The 17,428-nt window shown below is 37.3% G+C and overlaps 2 protein-coding genes across 4 annotated transcripts; one reads left to right on the forward strand and one right to left on the reverse strand.

The window, feature by feature from the left end:
• Positions 1-39: 39 nt before the first annotated feature.
• Positions 40-1,746, reverse strand: cfap119 (cilia and flagella associated protein 119). Its single transcript, XM_053511658.1, has 7 exons — positions 1,664-1,746; positions 1,383-1,546; positions 939-1,009; positions 726-842; positions 562-634; positions 354-452; positions 40-236 (listed from the first exon to the last, which is right to left on the reverse strand). Exons 1-7 carry the CDS (start codon positions 1,744-1,746, stop codon positions 76-78), a joined length of 768 nt encoding a protein of 255 aa, XP_053367633.1. The 3' UTR covers positions 40-75.
• Positions 1,747-3,226: 1,480 nt separating this feature from the next.
• On the forward strand, positions 3,227-17,395 carry rnf40 (ring finger protein 40). 3 transcript variants are annotated; one of them, XM_053511384.1, is made up of 20 exons: positions 3,227-3,276; positions 3,840-3,984; positions 4,068-4,235; positions 7,177-7,504; positions 7,600-7,800; positions 8,268-8,389; positions 9,025-9,171; positions 9,307-9,381; positions 10,346-10,465; positions 11,586-11,765; positions 12,049-12,184; positions 12,471-12,592; positions 14,058-14,323; positions 15,269-15,386; positions 15,492-15,641; positions 15,734-15,946; positions 16,062-16,187; positions 16,334-16,474; positions 16,560-16,661; positions 16,763-17,395. In XM_053511384.1, exons 2-20 carry the CDS (start codon positions 3,850-3,852, stop codon positions 16,937-16,939), a joined length of 3,027 nt encoding a protein of 1,008 aa, XP_053367359.1. In that variant the 5' UTR covers positions 3,227-3,276; positions 3,840-3,849; the 3' UTR covers positions 16,940-17,395. The 3 variants fall into 3 exon arrangements, with proteins under 3 accessions (XP_053367359.1, XP_053367358.1, XP_053367360.1); XM_053511383.1 differs by having other exon boundaries at positions 3,236-3,401; XM_053511385.1 differs by having other exon boundaries at positions 3,236-3,401; positions 7,603-7,800.
• The last annotated feature ends 33 nt before the right edge of the window (positions 17,396-17,428 follow it).

Genomic DNA, 17,428 nt, shown 5'->3' on the forward strand with positions numbered 1-17,428 from the left:
GCTAATAAATAAATGGTTTTGCTTGTATACTTGAATGAAGTTTATAAATGAGTCAACAGGAACAAAGACAGCTGGTCACTTTTTACGTTGAAGTCTAGTCTCCAGTGCTGTGAGTGCCGTGTTAAGCTGATCAGTACTTTCCTGTAAGCATTTTTCTAAATGAGCAGTTAAGCGCGTCACTTCCTCCTTTACTTCCTTTTGTACAATGGTCCTCAGCGCTCCCTTCTGGGAAAGATCTAAAGAGGGGGAAATACATAAAACCAACTGACGTTTCAAAGTTGGTTTGTGTTTTAACAGATTTGTGTCTGTTTGTCAGGCTGTGTTTTTACACTAATGTAATCTAGTGCGCATACCTTGTTTAGGTGCCGCTGTCTCTGTGAGCAGGATTTTTGTAGAAGCTGTTTCTTGCTCACTTGCTTCACCTGCTTCAGTTTCAGCTTCATTTTCTGCTTCTGCAACACAGCCAAATTAAAGCTGAAATGTGATGATTGAGGTGTAGACCTATAATAATGTCCTGTGATGTATTAAAAAATTTTAGGATTTTAAAATAGGATTTTGTACCTAAGGTTTCTAGCTCTTCAGGAGGGAGCTCCTCAGGCATCCCAACGTAAGACAAAGATAAATCTAAATATGTCTTGAATAAAGCAATATCTGTTAATGTGAGATTTCAGCTTCATTTTTTTTTATGTATGCAGGAGGGAAATAGTACAGGTATCCAAACTTACCTGAGGTGTAAATACATACTTATAAAGCATGTAATGTCTCATATATGTGTTCATGAAATATTTCATAATCTCAGTCACTTGTTCAGAATTGAATAGATCGATAGTGAAAGGGGGTCTCTAAAGACAGAAAAACGTCAAACGAAAACATTCTCAACTAAAAACAACAAAAAAGTGCTTTTTTTATTCTTGCACGTTAATGTTTAAAGTACATACCCTGACAGAATGACAAAGAAGCAGCTCACTGAAGTATGTAAAACACTGGTCCATGTTGTTAAGGGGTGTTTCTGAAAAGATTATTGATTATAGGTTTCACAATGTTCAGCAAATATTTTGCAAACCATAAGGAATAGATGATTAGTTAAACATATGGTATTCATATTTTGGGAGTTAATAATTCTGTCATATAACAGCACATCTACTAATTTCTTGAGATCTATGACACGGCACTGGTTCCTAAACATTTTGCAGCCAGTGCTAAGTTTAGCTGGAGCAGATTTAGGAGTTTTCTATAATTCACACCAATATGGCAAATTAACCTTTTTTCAGTATGAAATCTGGAACTCTATTACAAAAACTCTATTACATACGCTATCTGTTGCCTTTGCTTGCTTCATCAAGCAACATTCATACAGTACATACATTGTTTTAAAGTTTCACCTGTGTTTAGCTGATGCACATTCTTTATGATGGACAGAAGAACAGATATTTGCTCTTTATTGTATTTTTGCTGCTTGCAGAATAGCACCATGTTTGTGTAGAGCTCGAGCAGAATGCCCCGCTGAGGGTCAGGGGCCTCAATTTGCAGAACCTGGCACAAAATTCTAAATACCGCAGACAGTAAACACCTATTTTTTCTTACTTAGGAGAAATAATTGTTGCATTTGAAAATCCACATACGTTTATATAAGAGCAAAAAACACATTCAATAATTTTATAACCTTGAAATCTCTGGTATAGACTTTGTCTTGGTGATGTCTTCTGCATCGCTGTAACTCAGGTCTGCCCTATTAGGTTTATACATGAACACAATCAGACTAATAAAAGTCTTTTATTGTTAGATATAAGGTGTAATAAGTGACATTTAACTGTAGATACTTGTAACATACCATAATAAAATTCTGGCCTTCGGAGGAGATGACTCCTAAAAAAAATACAGCTACAATTAGCTAAAGCGACAAATAATATAATACATCTTAAACGTAATAAAGCTATTAATCCAATGTATACTTATTTTAGCTTACCGGAAGTACAATATTCATCTTAGTTTGGAGTCAACTGTCAAAGAAACAGGACTTTAATGTGAGAATAGTTTTTTTTGGACAATAAAATAAGCCCTTCAGCATATTGTGTGTTGCACCGTCTCCTAGCAACGATTGTGACTAGTCCCTCCCTCATACGCAAAATACATAAGGGAGGGAGATCATGACCAGAAGGTGGCGGTAATGCAACATAATGGAATCCAAACGCCGGTAAAAAGAAATGTGGAACATAAAGAATATTAATATTTATATAATATATTTAATATTATTGTCATTTATTTATTTGTTTGAAGAAGAAGAAGACGAAGGAGGAGAAAAAAGAGAAGAGGAGCACATTTACTAAACTTTACACGAAGCCAAATGTCACTTAGTTAACAATCTGTGAGTCAGTACTGAAATAATTGGTTCTGGTTTAAAAAGGAAATCATGGCGCTTTCTTATATTTATTTTAAAATACAGGATGCTATATTTCATAGTGGTGAATGTGGCTCTCTGGTACAGTCCAGAGAGTACAGTCCTGATCTTATATATACAGTAGATTAGTTAGGAAGTAGGCAGACTTTTTAGTGGTTAGCATTAGTGACCTTGCACTACCAGGGTTAAGGGTTCAATTTCAGCCTCATGCCTGTGCACATGAAGTTTGGATTAGTTTAATTGGTGCTCCCAATTTGCCCCGTGTGTGTGTGTGTGTGTGTGTGTGCGTGCGCGCGCGCACCCTACCATGGATTGGCCCCCTGTCTCAGGGTGTCCCCTGCGCTTGTCTCCTGGGATAGGCTCCAGGCCCCCACGACCCTGTACAGGATAAGCGGTATAGAAGATGAATGAATGAATGAGCTTTCTGAGGCATAATGAGAATAAAGCATCGATGTGTTTTATAGAAATATAACAGATTTTATTACTTCATTTTGGCAATTGGCAGACTGTCTTATCTGGAGCGAAAGTAGTTTGCAAAATCTGTCATTGGATAGATCCTTATGCTGGGTTACTTGGTTACTACGTATAAGTAACTTCAGTCACTGTTGGAAAGTTTATTTATTTATTTTTTTGAAGGGGAGTGTACCATGGGATTTTTTTCCTGTCCTAAATTTATTGATTAAACAATAAAATGATTTAAAAAATAATTGCAACGAAAGAAATTACGCATCTTCTTATTTTAATATGCGTTTATCATTTATTCTGGCTGATGTGTCCTTCGCTTAGACAATGACTTTTATTTTGAAGCAAACAGAGACATTTCCGCCACAGCAGGTTTCCACTTCCGGTCGGTTTTCCTGTCTTTGCGCCTAGCAAAGGTTTGTCGCGGGTATAACCGCCTGTGTTATATATTTTGCGGTGCACTGTACAGTAAAGACTGTGTGTGCGCTTAAAAAAAACCATGAACACGGAGCTAAAGTGAGGAGCTTCGGAACGAGATAAGGTGTTTATTTGTATGAAATTACCCGTATGTATATACACGGGCTACCTCGCTAGCTAGCTAGCTGGCTAACTCGTACAGCTCGCAGAGAGATACGATATTATTATCATATTCGCTAGTTAACACACATATTCATATACATACACTCGTCTGCTGATCAGCTGCTGCTAACAGTTTGAATATGTTACATGACAATAAGTACTATATGTGGTCGTTAAAGCACCATGCTAATAACTGACTGTAAATTCAGCTAAGTTCTGCCTTTATTTGTCGCATATACATTACTGTATGTTTATACGGCTGTTCCTCCAGTTTCACATTATAAACTAAGCAAAGCTTAAGGAGCAGACGTGTGTTCTGCTCTCAGTGAATTTCTGGTCACTTCATCCTTAATATGATCTGACTGATGTGTTTTCAACTTCTCTCTGTTTTTTCTTTCAGATCAGGGAAGATGTCTGGCACTGGGGGTAAGCGAGCCTCTGGAGGGGACAGTCCTTCCGGGCCACCTGAAAAAAAAATGAAAAAAGAGGAGAAAACCACAACCACCCTTATGGAGCCTATTCGTATTGGTGGTGTTTCTTCTACGGTAAGCAGCATTATCAAGGTTCTTGTCCATGTAAGACATTAACCATCAGGCTCATGCAAATGAAATGATGCCATGTTTTGCAGGAGGAAATGGACATGAAGGTCATTCAGTTCAAAAACAAGAAGCTCTCTGAGCGCCTCGAGCAGCGGCAGGCTATCGAAGATGAGCTGAGAGAGAAAATTGAGAAGCTGGAAAAAAGACAGGCAACTGATGATGCCACGCTTCTTATCGTCAACCGATACTGGACTCAGGTACTAAACAGGCTTGTGTACTTATAAACGAGTTTAAGATTATCCACTTTATTTCTCACAATGTTCAGATGTGTGTGACATCCATGAGCTGCTTCTTACATTAATTGGATTTCAGTTACAAACTTGGCTTCTTACGATTGCAAAAACAAAATAATTGAGATTAAATGATTATTGTGGTGTGTTAGTTTTTCACCCTAAAGTTCTTGTTTTGTGTTCTTATTTTTTAGAAATATTTTACTTTATGGAAGTGCACTTTTGTCCCTCACTAAACTCAGTCTCACCTAGGTTCTGGTATTTATTTCCAATGTCAAGAACACCAGGATGTTTAATTTAAAGTGGAGTAAATGCATGATGTTTCTAAAACTTATCGATTTATCTTATCATGACCAAAAATTCATGATAAAAACTGTAATTATGATTTTCCATGATCGAGCTGTCCTACTATACCAAATGTACCTTTGTTAAGTATGTATAGACACATGCTTGATCTTGCACTAAACTTGTCTATAGCTTCTTTTAAAAATTATATATATTATATATTATATTATATTATATATTTATATTTGGAGCATATACACACTCATTGGGCCTAACATTGACAACACTGATAGCCTCATTTCATTCTTTCATCTGCGCCATCATAACAAGATAATTAATCAAGGTTATACAATGCTTGGGCAACAGAAAAAGTGCACATTCTTATATTTATCCTATATATGTTATTTATGTTGGATATGCTTTAGCTTTGTTTACAGCACGCTTTTGTTTTGGCATTATTTAAACAAACTTGTGCAAACTGCATAAGTTGCATTTATTTTTGGTCAGAACTCCAGGGAGGTCTATTCATGTGTGAAAATGCTTCCTCATACTTCAAAACTCATATTTACTCCATTTGAGTCCTGGAATATATCTGTTCCATCAGGGGGAAACAAACTCCAGTGACCAAGTCTTCTGCTGACTTTATTTTATTGCCACATAGTGTTGAGCCTAGGCCTGACCTACTGACGCACCCCACATCATAACACTGCCTTCAGAGGCTTGTACAATGGGCACTATGCATGATGCTCTGGAATAGGGTGGGTCTGATCTCATCAGACCACATGACCTTTGTCCATTGCTCCAATCTTTACGCTCACTAACAGATGTTTTCTTATGGCTACACAGCTGTTTAATCCCAGTCCTGTGAGTTTTTTTTGCATTGTGTGTTAATTAAACATATCTGTAATTTCTACTGTAAATTGTTTTGATGCAACTTCAAGTGTTTAAGTGATCTCTGATCACAGTCAGTCATGTTTTTTAAATGATTATTTAAAATGTCCGACCACATTTTTTCTTGAAGTTAACAATTCAACACTATCCGTCTAGGTTTTAATGAAGCATCAAGCATTTCTTAACCCAGTTCTAGTAATTTCCTATAGTCTTCTTAGTTGTTTTCCTTGCTTGAAGCAGGTCAGTAATTTAACCCTTCTGAAGCACAGTAACATCTTTTTTATGGCTGTGTGATACGTCTTCCGACATGCTTGTTTAAAAATGGGAAGTTAACCAATAAACCATTTAAGGTTAAAAATATTGCTGCCAGATAAAACAAGTCAGTATAGAGTATAGTCTGTTATGATTTTGTTAACCATGCAGTATAGTCTGTTATGATTTTGTTAACCATGCACTGTATTGAACAGCAAGTAAACACTCAGTTTTTGAATTTGAATTGTTGTGTCCTGGTAAAATGGGGAAGTGTGGACAAGGGCCAAACTGTGATGGCTAGACCACAGGGTCAGTGCATCTCCAAAGCGGCAGGTCTTGTGCAGTTTACCATTATGTAGTGGTTAGTAATCATCAAAAGTGGTTTAAGAATGGACAGCTGGTGGACCAGTGACATGGTCATGGCTAAGAAGGCTAGCTTGTCTGGTCTGATCCCACAGAAGAGCTACGGATTGCTGAAATGAATTAATACTGTCTGTGATAGAAAGGTGTCAGAAGACACAGTGCTTCAAAGCTTATTGTGTCTTGCACCTCCATGGTCCAGGTTTGATTCCTGCCTCTATGTGAAAGGAGTTTGCATTTTCTCCCTGTGGTTTTCTTTTGTTACTCCGGTTTCCTTCTGCAGTCCAAAGACTTGGCATTCTCAAATTGCCCGTAGTGTGTAGAATAAGTGTGTGACTGTGTGTGCCCTGCAATAGATTGGCACCCTGCTCAGGGTATATCCTGCCTTGTGCGCAGTTTGTGCCCAGTTTCCTGGGACAGACACCAGTACCCCTGCGACCCTAGGATTAAGCAGTATAGACGATAAGTGAGTGAGTGAGTAAGAGGGTTTTCATGAACTGAAACCTTTAATCATTAAAATTTAAACAACAAAAGGCTTGGAGTGTTCCTCGTAGTTTTCTACGATATTCAGTTGTTTTAGATTTACTGTATATGTTGCTAGCACTCCAGCAAAAAAAAAAGCCCAAAACAACAATCTCTAAAATTTTATTTAAGACTTCAGAAAGTGTTTTAAATGTTGTGTCCATAATTCCCGATATTACCCACTCTGCACTGATAGGATGCATACAGCTGGCTAATTTCCATACCAGCCAGTAAATAAATGAGAGACCCTGAGAAGAGACATCCGTAATACAAATTTCCACAAGTTAATTGCATTTGCCTGTTTCTTTACACTATCTTGTTAAAAAAAAATTTGTAGGCATCTGACCCATGTGTTGTTTTTTTCCCCATGTGTCAAGTCTTACCCACATAGTAAATAAATCACACCTACTGTATATGTGCTTGTTGAATTTCCTATTTTGCTCTCAAAATAACCCTTATTCTCCTGGGAAGGCTTTATACTAGATTTTGGAGCATGACTGTTGGGGTTTGTTCATTTAGCCACAAGAAAATTGAGTGAAAATTTCAGTGAAAAAAATTACAATAATTTTTTTTTTACATTTGTCTTCTGTTTACACAGCTGGAAGAAAATGTTCAAGAGTTACTGCAGCAAGTTAACCCTAAGGCTGCTCCAGTGCCTGCACAGACCCCGGTTAGTCCTCCAGCATCTGCCTCAGCCCCTGATCCTGCAGCTGCCCCTTTGCCTGCCCCTGATATTACTGCTCCCCTACCAACTCCACTAGAAGGAGAAGATGGCCTTCCTCAGCCTCCACCTCCAGCAGATGAGGAGGAACAGCAGCAGCAACAGCAGTCTGAACAGCTGCAGGACCAGGATAAGGAACAGCAGCAGGATCAAACGGACGCGCCCGAGAAACCACAAGAAGAGCCTGTAGTAGACGGAATTGCTGGTAAACACAGTTTTTTACTTCCTTAATTTTAATGCTGTTTTCACAGTTTTTCTTTTTACCATTAATTGCATCCCGCATTATTTATTTGCTGTAAGTAGCCCCACCTCCACCTCCCCCTTTGAGCGAAAGTGCGAAGGCTTTGCTCTCCACTCTGGATAACAGCAGCGAAGAGGAGCTTAGCCTGCAGCTACAGGACCGGATGCAGTTCAGCAAAGGTGCAGTGGCCTGCATAGTCTGCATCTTTGACCGCCTGCACAACAGCATTGAGGATCTGTGTACCCGTGTTCAAGCAGCAGGTAACAGGTTTTAAATCACGTAGAATTCCTCCTCCCTGTCTAAAGCTCTTGTTCAAAAAATTATTTGTTTTTATAAATTGTAGTTTCCTGGAAATAAGTGAAAAATTATGTTTTTAATTATCAAAGTTGTATACACAGTAAAATGGAGTTTATAACTGCATAATAAAGGTTTTTGTAGGTGATTCAGTTCACTAGCAGAAACAGACTTGTGATTGAACAAATCGCTGCAGTTCACATGCATTTCTATTTTAAATTTAGCAGTGCTTTGTGTACACATGGTCAGAGCTGTGTGTAATTATATGCACAACACTTGTTTACATACTTTTTGTAGTTCATATGCAAAAGATCATTAATGCTGTGATCTTACTGAATACTAAAAACATAACCATAATCATTTTGAGGCATGAAATCTCTTTATGCAGTACTTTAATAAATACTTAACATTAGTATCTATATTTATTTATTAGTATGTGAAGATGACAGTCAACGAGAGCTTACTGCCACAAATCGCAGTCTACTAGAGGAGAATAATAAACTACAGGATCTTGCTTTCTCACTGCAAGGAAGACACCACAAAATGTCACTGGAGGTACTCTTCAGACAGCCCAGTTGTGGTTTGCATATTGGCTGTGTTGTTTTTGTTTCTAATAAAAATACTATTGCCAGTGTGTTTTTGTAATTTAAAGTATTTAAAGGGGATTTATAGTTTAGTTTTACTTTAAAATGATAAATGAAGTGTATGACGCAGATCTTTAAAATCTGTTATGGGTCAAAGATAGACAGATAATATGTATTAGCAGGAATGTGTCTAATCTGGCAGCACAATTATCCAGCAAGTGTAGCTGAGAGCTACTTGTCATTCATTTAATGTGCACTTTTTTTCTTGTACACTTTCTGATGTAACTGTATGTAAAGTAAGTCTTTGTTTTTTTTTTTTTTTTTTTTTTTTTTTCTCAGATAAGCCCAAAATATGAGTAATATTATTACTAATGTTCTTGTTCATGCAAAGAGTAGGAGTTTAATTGTTATTCATCTCTGATGCCTTGTTTCTTAATAAATGTTTTTTAATAAAGACTACATTCCATAACTGTACTAGACAAATGTATTTAATGTAATGTCTATTATCTTTAAACAAGGAAACAGATGTTTCATTGCTTTCCAAGAATGCACCCTTACACACGGTGACTTTTTTCAAGAACATTTTCTCCTGTGCTTTTTTTGCAGTATAATGAACTAGTTGATAAAGTAACCAGCTCTGAGACAAAAGTGTCTGAGATGGAGACAGCTGTGGAGGACCTGCAGTGGGACATAGAAAAACTTCGCAAAAGAGAGCAGAAGCTTAATAAACACCTAGCAGAGGCCCTAGAGCAGGTCAGTTAAAAAAATTAATAATTGTAAGTTCAAAAATACAGAAGTCAAATAAAAGTGTTTAAAAACAAAAGTGTTTAAGAAATTAACTTTGGGTTTTGTTTTTACTTTCTCTTTATTGTTGTCTTTGCTTCTCAGCTGAATTCAGGCTACCATGCCTCTGGCAGGTCCGGTGGCCTACCTGGTGGTCAGATTACTCTTAACATACAAAAGGTAATTTACATCTGGGTTCTTTAATGATTTTAATACACTCAAAGAACACTTCATTAGGAATGCCTACACCTTATTCTTATGTAGCCTTTTAAAACATCAATTCTTCATGGCATGGATTCCACAAGATGTTAGAATTATTTATTTGACATTCCAGTCCATGTGGATATGATTGCATGATGCAGTTCTTCCAGATTTTTTCAGGTACACTTCTATGCTACAAATCTCTTTCAATCACATCCCAAAGGTGTGTCTATTCGATTCAGATCTAAAGACTGGAAAAGCCACTAAAGAACATCATGTTCATGATGCCAAATTCTCACCCCAACATCTGTGAGCCTCAGCAGTAATACAGAGTCATTAGACCAGTCCGCATTTTTCCAACCTTGGACTGTCTAGATTTGGTGAGCCTGTGAGCAGTTCAATCATAGCTTTATGTTCTTGACTGACAGAAGTAGAACCTGACGTGGTCTTCTGCTGTTGTAGCCCATCTGCCTCAAGTTTCCATGTGAAACTTGAATGATTCTGAGAGGCTTTTCTGCTCATCATATTTGTACAGTGGTTGTCTGAGTTATTGTAATATTGTAACCTTTGTCAACTTGCCTCTCCCATCAAACCCTCCCCACCCCCTACCAACACACACACACACACAAAAAAAAAAGAAAAAAAAAAGCAGTTACTGTATAGAAATAATCAAACCAGCCCATCTGGCACCAACATTCCAGCCATAGTCAAAATCACTCATATCACATTTTCCCCATTTTATTGCCGAATGCGAACATGACCTGAAGCTACTGGCCCGTGACTACATACTTTTGCCAGTAGATAATTGCATATATGATTTGCTGTACAGGGGTTAATAATAAAGTGTTCAGTGAGTGTATAGTCATTACCTATTTATTCTGTATGATTATATATTTGCTACAAATATGTTTTAGATTAATAAGTATTACAATTATGTTTTCAGTTTGAGTCACTAAATGCAGAGCTGGAGCAGAACCAGGAACTGGCCAATAGCCGCATGGCAGAGCTTGAGAAACTGCAGCAGGAGTTACAGGAGGCAGTAAGGGAAAGTGAAAAACTCAAGGTACTGGAGGCGAGTGTGTTGTAAATGTCAACAAATCTTGCATTTTTAGAATTATTAAATCTTTTTATATCTTCTTTCAAGTATTTGTAATACATACATGGTATGTTAAGATGAAGTATTTTAAGAATTGTAGCTCTAATTATTACCTACACCTAACATACTGTACATCTAATCCACAACTGCCATATTCTGAAAATTAGGGATGGAAATCACCAGTGACCACTCGATACAATTGATCTCATGATAGCTAGGTGCCAATTTGATTTAAATTGCGATTCGATACCCATCATGTTTTTTGGGGTATCTCAATTTAGAAATATTACATAAATATAACAACTTCAGAATTGAAAGAGTAATTAAATGTAGCCTTTTTCTTATAGCATTAGTTTTCCCACTTGACAAACAGCATACATTTCTGTTATGTCATCTGCTATAATTGTTATTTCTAAACAATTCTAGCAAATAATTAATTTCTGCCACATGGAATGAAAATTCCACACCTGTGGGATTACACTGAAATTTAACTGCCTCAAATCCTCTAAAGCATCAGCGTGTTGAGTGACTGCAAGCATGGTGGCGCGCACGGTTTGTAATGCCCGTGATTTTCAAGAGTAATTTGCACTCGCAGTGCTTCGAGAGTGGTATAAGTGTGTAATGAGGTAGGATTTGAAACTATTTGTCTCTCAAAGTTAGAATTTTTTTTATTTATTTATTTTTTTTATTGGAGGCTTTTAACGCAAACAGCTTTTGATAATGTAATGCCATAAAAATTACGCTTTTGCTTGTTTATATCAGAGGCTGATTGTCTGATCAAACTGTAAATTCTGGTCACTGGTTGATCGCGACATACGTTTATATTATAAATGTGAAGAATTATTTGTAAAAAATCTATTGGAGTCAGTGTAGCTCCAAAGAACCACAATTCAAAACTAAATAGCCCCCTACCCCCTATTCTCTACTGAAAATTTACATATATTTTCACTTAAATGCCTTAATCAACCCTTGTATAGAGAGTCTGACGTGCTATTTTAGTAACATTGAAATAGTATATATAGTATATCCATATTTTAGAGTACAGCATGTATTCTAAAGTCTAACTGGTGTTTCGTCTTTCTGTAAGATGGACCTTCGGAACATTCCAGAAGAGGTGGTGAAAGAAACACCAGAGTACAAGTGTCTCCAGTCTCAGTTCTCTCTGTTGTATAATGAGTCTCTGGGAGTGAAAACGCAGCTGGATGAAGCTCGGGCTCTGCTTCTTACTGCCAAAAATGCTCACCTGCGCCAGATAGAGCACATGGAGGTGAGCATTGTGGATGAGTGAAATTCATGTATATTGTTCTTTTCAAAATGTATGTGCAATACAGTGCACTATAAGAACACAAACAGAACCCCTGGTAAAACAAGGAAGGTGATGTTTGTTTGGTAAAATATGTTATATGGTGCATGCTGATGCAGTGATTTAAGGCTTTATCCACTCAATATGAGTACTCAGTACCAAATATATATGTCCCTAATTCATACATCAAATTTGTTTTTGAAATAAACTTAATTTGTAATTACACACACAATTTTTGCTGTTACAGAGTGACGAGTTGTCTCTTCAGAAGAAGTTGCGAACTGAGGTTATTCAGTTGGAGGATACATTAGCTCAAGTGCGCAAGGAATATGAAATGCTACGGATTGAGTTTGAACAGAACCTTGCTGCCAATGAGCAAGCAGGTAGTTGCATTTTATTTTTATTATTTTTAACTTAAGAATTATATACAGTTTGCAGATGTTTTGTTGGTTTAAACCTACAATAACTGTGAATTTCTCAGGCAAAATATTTTACTGTAACTATGAAGGAAGAGGGGAAATCTGTGAGAGGTGCTATATCCTGTCATCAGTTCTCTGAGAGCTCATTGTTTTGGCCTGCTGCCAAAACTTCAGTACATCTCGCGCATCAGATACTGTAACCACTACCGTGTTATCAGTCTCTAATTTTTTTCTGGCTGTTGCTCCGTAGGCCCAATTAACAGAGAAATGAGACACTTAATCAGCAGCCTTCAGAACCATAACCACCAGCTCAAGGGGGATGTGCAGAGATACAAGAGGAAGTTACGTGAAACCCAAGCTGAGATCAACAAGGTTGGCTTCATACATCCTTTGTAACTTCTCAGTGTTTTTTGTCATGAGATATTAATTTTAATGCTGATGTATTAGGTTATTAATCGATATAAAAAAAATACAAATACAAATCATCAACTGATAGAAAATTATCCTAAAATACTAAATCATATGTGACTGTAAAAAATAATTGATGCTGGAAGAGATAATCTACAAATGTAGAGTGTCATCTGTGACTGTACAAAATCATATACAACTGCAAATTTATTTATTTATAATTTTTATAAATATACTTATGACTTAAAACTACACAGCCTGGCCAAAAAGGACTCACACACTAAGATTTCAGTTAGTCACCTTTAGCTTTGATTACAGTAGACAATTTGGCAGCCCGTTCAGGTGTGGAAAGGGAATGAAAACTATAGAAATGGAACCACGTTCATTCAGTACATTCAAGTCATTTTATTCATTTATTTTATTGCCACATAATGTTGCTGAGCTTAGACCTGACGAACTGAATCAACTCCAGATCATAACACTGCTTCCACAGGGCTTGTACAGTGGGCACTATGCATGATGGGTGCATCCCTTTATGCGTTTACCTTCTTATCCTGAAGCACACATCACTCTGGAATAGGGTCAATCTGAACTCATCAGTAAACATTACCTTTTTCCATTGCTCCAAAGGCCAATCTTCAAGCTGCCTAGCAAATTCATAATTTTTTTTTTCTTCTGATTAGTCTGACAAACATGTGGTTTACTTATGGCCACTCAGCTGTTTATTCCCAATCCTGTGAGTTATCATACCATTAACAGAAGTGCTTCTACTTTCACTATTAAACGTAGCTATGTTTTTTTCTGTTGATTTATTTATTTTTTTTTATTAACCATGCAACTTCAGCTCCGTTGATGTTTTTTCCCCCCAATAATTTAACCCTCCCTGAAATTAATATCTTTTTTTGTCCAGGTAGTGTTGTTGACTTCCAAATTCACTGAAGCTTTTTCATGAATGTAAGAATATATGTTGTTAGAATATTGTATACCTTGCAAGTAAAATACACTATATGACCAAAGTTATATGAATTATTGATTCATACCACTATATGGTGTTACCCAAACTGCTGCAAAAAAGTTATGAATACACATTTGTTTAGAATATCGAATATGAATATGTATGCTGTATTACTGATTTTCTTTCACTGGAACTTCCTTTTACTGGGCCTTCCTTAAAGGGAGGTCCATAAAGTCAGAATTGGCCAAGGTTGAAGTGACCTCAACCCAACTGTGTTGAGTTGGAATGTTGAATGGTCACAATGCCTCATGGCCATGTTTTAGAAGAGTAGAGACTGTTTTAGGAGCAGAAAAGAGACCATAGTGCATAGAAGTGTCTGGTTTTGGAATTAAGATTTTTTAGAATACATATGATGTTCGGATGCCCATATACAGTATAGTGTATGATCATAATTAGTGAATTTTTATTAATCAGATGAAGTGCCAGAGTGGAGACAATGGAAGCATGCTAACTTTGGAAGAGAGTGTGAATGACGGAGGACTGGATGTGAAAAAAGAGGAAGAGGATGACCAAGATGAGGAGGAGGAAAGGAGGAGAGAGCTGGAGAGGCAACGAACCCGGGAACGTGAGAGAGAGGCAGAGAGGGAGAGAGAGAGAGAGCGAGAACGGGAAAGACAGCGAAGTGAAGAGCTGAAGAGAAAAGACTCAGACACACTGAAGATGCTTCGAACAGAGCTCAAGTAAGCCTTAGAGTTTACACAATAGAACGAGCTTTGATAAATCTTCTTGCACTTATATCAGTTATATACGTGTGTAAACATTTATGTGAATTTGTATGTACGTTGGGCATGTTCATAATTCTTACACTTTATAAAATACTATTCTGTGCTTATTTGAATCGTCAATGGGTTGTTGACTTACTGATGTTTAATTAGGCAGACTTAGGGTTATCACTTTTCAACATGGGCCTGATCCATTTTTAATGGATTATGTTCAAAGCATGTTTGCATCAATTTCCTTGGAAAGTTATGTTGGTGCCAGTGCTCCAAAAAATAATACTCTCTTTTTAGTGTCAGCATTTTAAGTGTTTTATGTAGTCATGGTTGGTATTGGTTTATTCTCAGTTTTGGTCAAGAATGATTTTTGGCACAATAAACTTACAGTGCTTTGGCAGGCTGCCATGCTTTTTCTCATGAATGAATATTCAGGGCAAACATCTCAAATGTTTCTCATATGAGTATCCATGTCATAGTTCTACATTCTTTTGTAGTTATTTTGGTAGTAACGAAGTAATCAGTCCTCTGGCTCTGGATGTTTTATAGAAATTGTTGTTTAAAACATTTAGTTTATGTTTACCAAACCTTATATTCTGCATTTTTTTTATGTCGTCAGACGGTAATTGCATAGCCTCATGAAAAATAATAATTTTCATTAATTTTTATAATTTCTTTTGGGAAAAATAAAGTATTTTACCTGTCTATCTAATCAGAATATTATTGATATGCTAAGTTACATAAAATCTCAGTTGACTGAAACGTTGGAAAATACAGACTGGAAATTACAGACAGCCTAATGACTGGTCTGTCAAGAAAATATTCATTCTAACCTCCCTCAAATATGCATGGTCCCTTAAGAATCTCAGTGGTATCTGTGTAAAATTCATTATGTGTGTGTTTGTGTGTCAGGAAAGCACAGGAGTCACAGAAGGAGATGAAGCTGCTACTAGACATGTACAAGTCTGCTCCAAAAGAGCAGAGAGACAAAGTGCAGCTCATGGCAGCTGAGCGGAAATCAAAAGCAGAGGTCTGTGTGTCCATCAAATTCCACCATCGCCCTTTTTCCACTTGTGTAATAAAAATATCCATACTTGCACAATAGACATTCAGTAATGTTCAATTTCTCTTGCAGGTGGATGAGTTGAGGCAGCGAGTTCGAGAGTTGGAGGAAAGGGAGAGGAAAGAGAGTAAGAAGCTGGCTGATGAAGATGCTCTGAGGAAGCTTCGTGTGGCAGAGGAGACTATCGAACATCTGCAAAAGAAGCTTACTGCCACTAAGCAGGTATGTTTAGTTATCCTATACTTTCTATCTGTTTGACATTTTTTTTTAAGTAATGTTGAAAGCTTTTATCATGTATATGTTGCTGTGGTCAGGAAGAGGAAGCCTTGCTTAGTGAGATGGATGTGACGGGTCAAGCCTTTGAGGATATGCAGGAACAGAACAGTCGTTTAATGCAGCAACTGCGTGAGAAAGATGACGCCAATTTTAAACTGATGAGTGAGAGGATCAAATCCAACCAGATCTATAAACTGCTGAGAGAGGAGAAAGAAGAACTGGCTGACCAGGTGCTCACCTTTAAAACTCAGGTATGCAGAAAACTATGCATTGTATTACTTTTACAAATGTGTAAGTCTCATATTTCTGTGTCGGCAGTTTAAAAATAATACAAAGTAAAGCAAAGCTCTGCCATTTTCCTCCAAGGTTGATGCTCAGTTGCTGGTTGTGCAAAAACTGGAGGAAAAGGAAGGTATCCTACAAAGCTCACTCGCTACACTGGAGAAAGAGTTAGCACTACGTACACAAGCTCTAGAACTTAATAAGCGTAAAGTAAGTATTACATCACAGCTGTGCATTATATCCCTGATTTAGTTTTTTTTCTCCTCCCTTTCTTAAAATTATTGCTATTGGATTGTGCTGTAGAAATGTCCAAGTTACAGTGGAACCTGTGTTGTAACTCTTTCACTCGTGCTTAGGCAGTGGAAGCAGCTCAGCTGGCTGAGGATTTAAAGGTGCAGCTGGAACACACTCAGGCCAAGCTGAGGGAGATCCAGGCCTCAGTGCTGGAAAACCGCACTGCACGTGAAAGGGAGAGTGGAAACCTCAAACGTGCACAGGTACAGTACAGAAATACGCATGAATACTAAAACTGAAATGTATAAAAATCCGTTTTATTCAACTGCTACTGTGTGTATCTTTTAGGAGGACCTGTCTAGACTCCGCCGAAAATTGGAGAAACAGAAGAAGGTGGAAATGTATACTGATGCAGATGAGATCCTGCAAGAAGAAATTAATCAATACAAGGTAAAAGCAAGACAGCCTACACAACTAGGATGCTCAGTAGTGTTTACCAATTTTTCGATTTTCTGTACTTTAGTTTCTGACTCTACCTTGTTTGTTCACAGGCTAAGCTTCGTTGTCCCTGTTGCAATACCCGGGATAAGGAGACTGTGCTTACAAAGTGTTTCCATGTTTTTTGTTACGAGTGCTTGAAGACCCGCTATGACACTCGGCAGAGGAAATGTCCCAAGTGCAATGCTGCTTTTGGAGCCAATGACTTCCATCGCATTTACATCACTTAAGTCCAAGATGGGATAATCAACTCAATGAACAGTAAAGCGATATGGAAGTGTATTTAAGAGTAAAGAATACAAATGTGGCATAATATTCTGCTCAAAATGCTACTTTCATTAGATCTAAGAGTAGTCGGTGCTAGTGACCAAATAGACACAGCAAGTAAACAAGTGCTTGTTTATAGCTACCGTAATTAAGAGTATAGGTATTTACATGTGCTTAATAGTTGTTTAAGTGTTCTCTAAGTTAATTTTTTTTTACATGCATTTGCTTTGTGATTGTTCAGTACATCTATATCATTACAGTCTCAATTCCAATTTTGTTGTACCAGGTGTGTATTGTGTGATATTTTGCACTGTTCCAGATGTTGTAACAAACAGTTCCTTCTTGGTTGTCCTTTCCTTCTGGAACTCAAGTGTCCAAACCAATTGCAAATGACAGTAAATCCAAGATTTAGTTTTTTGTTGTAAAGTGTGCTGCTCTGTAGTTTTTGACTG

Source organism: Clarias gariepinus, chromosome 14 (assembly GCF_024256425.1).
Source record: "Clarias gariepinus isolate MV-2021 ecotype Netherlands chromosome 14, CGAR_prim_01v2, whole genome shotgun sequence".
Lineage (NCBI taxonomy): Eukaryota > Metazoa > Chordata > Actinopteri > Siluriformes > Clariidae > Clarias > Clarias gariepinus.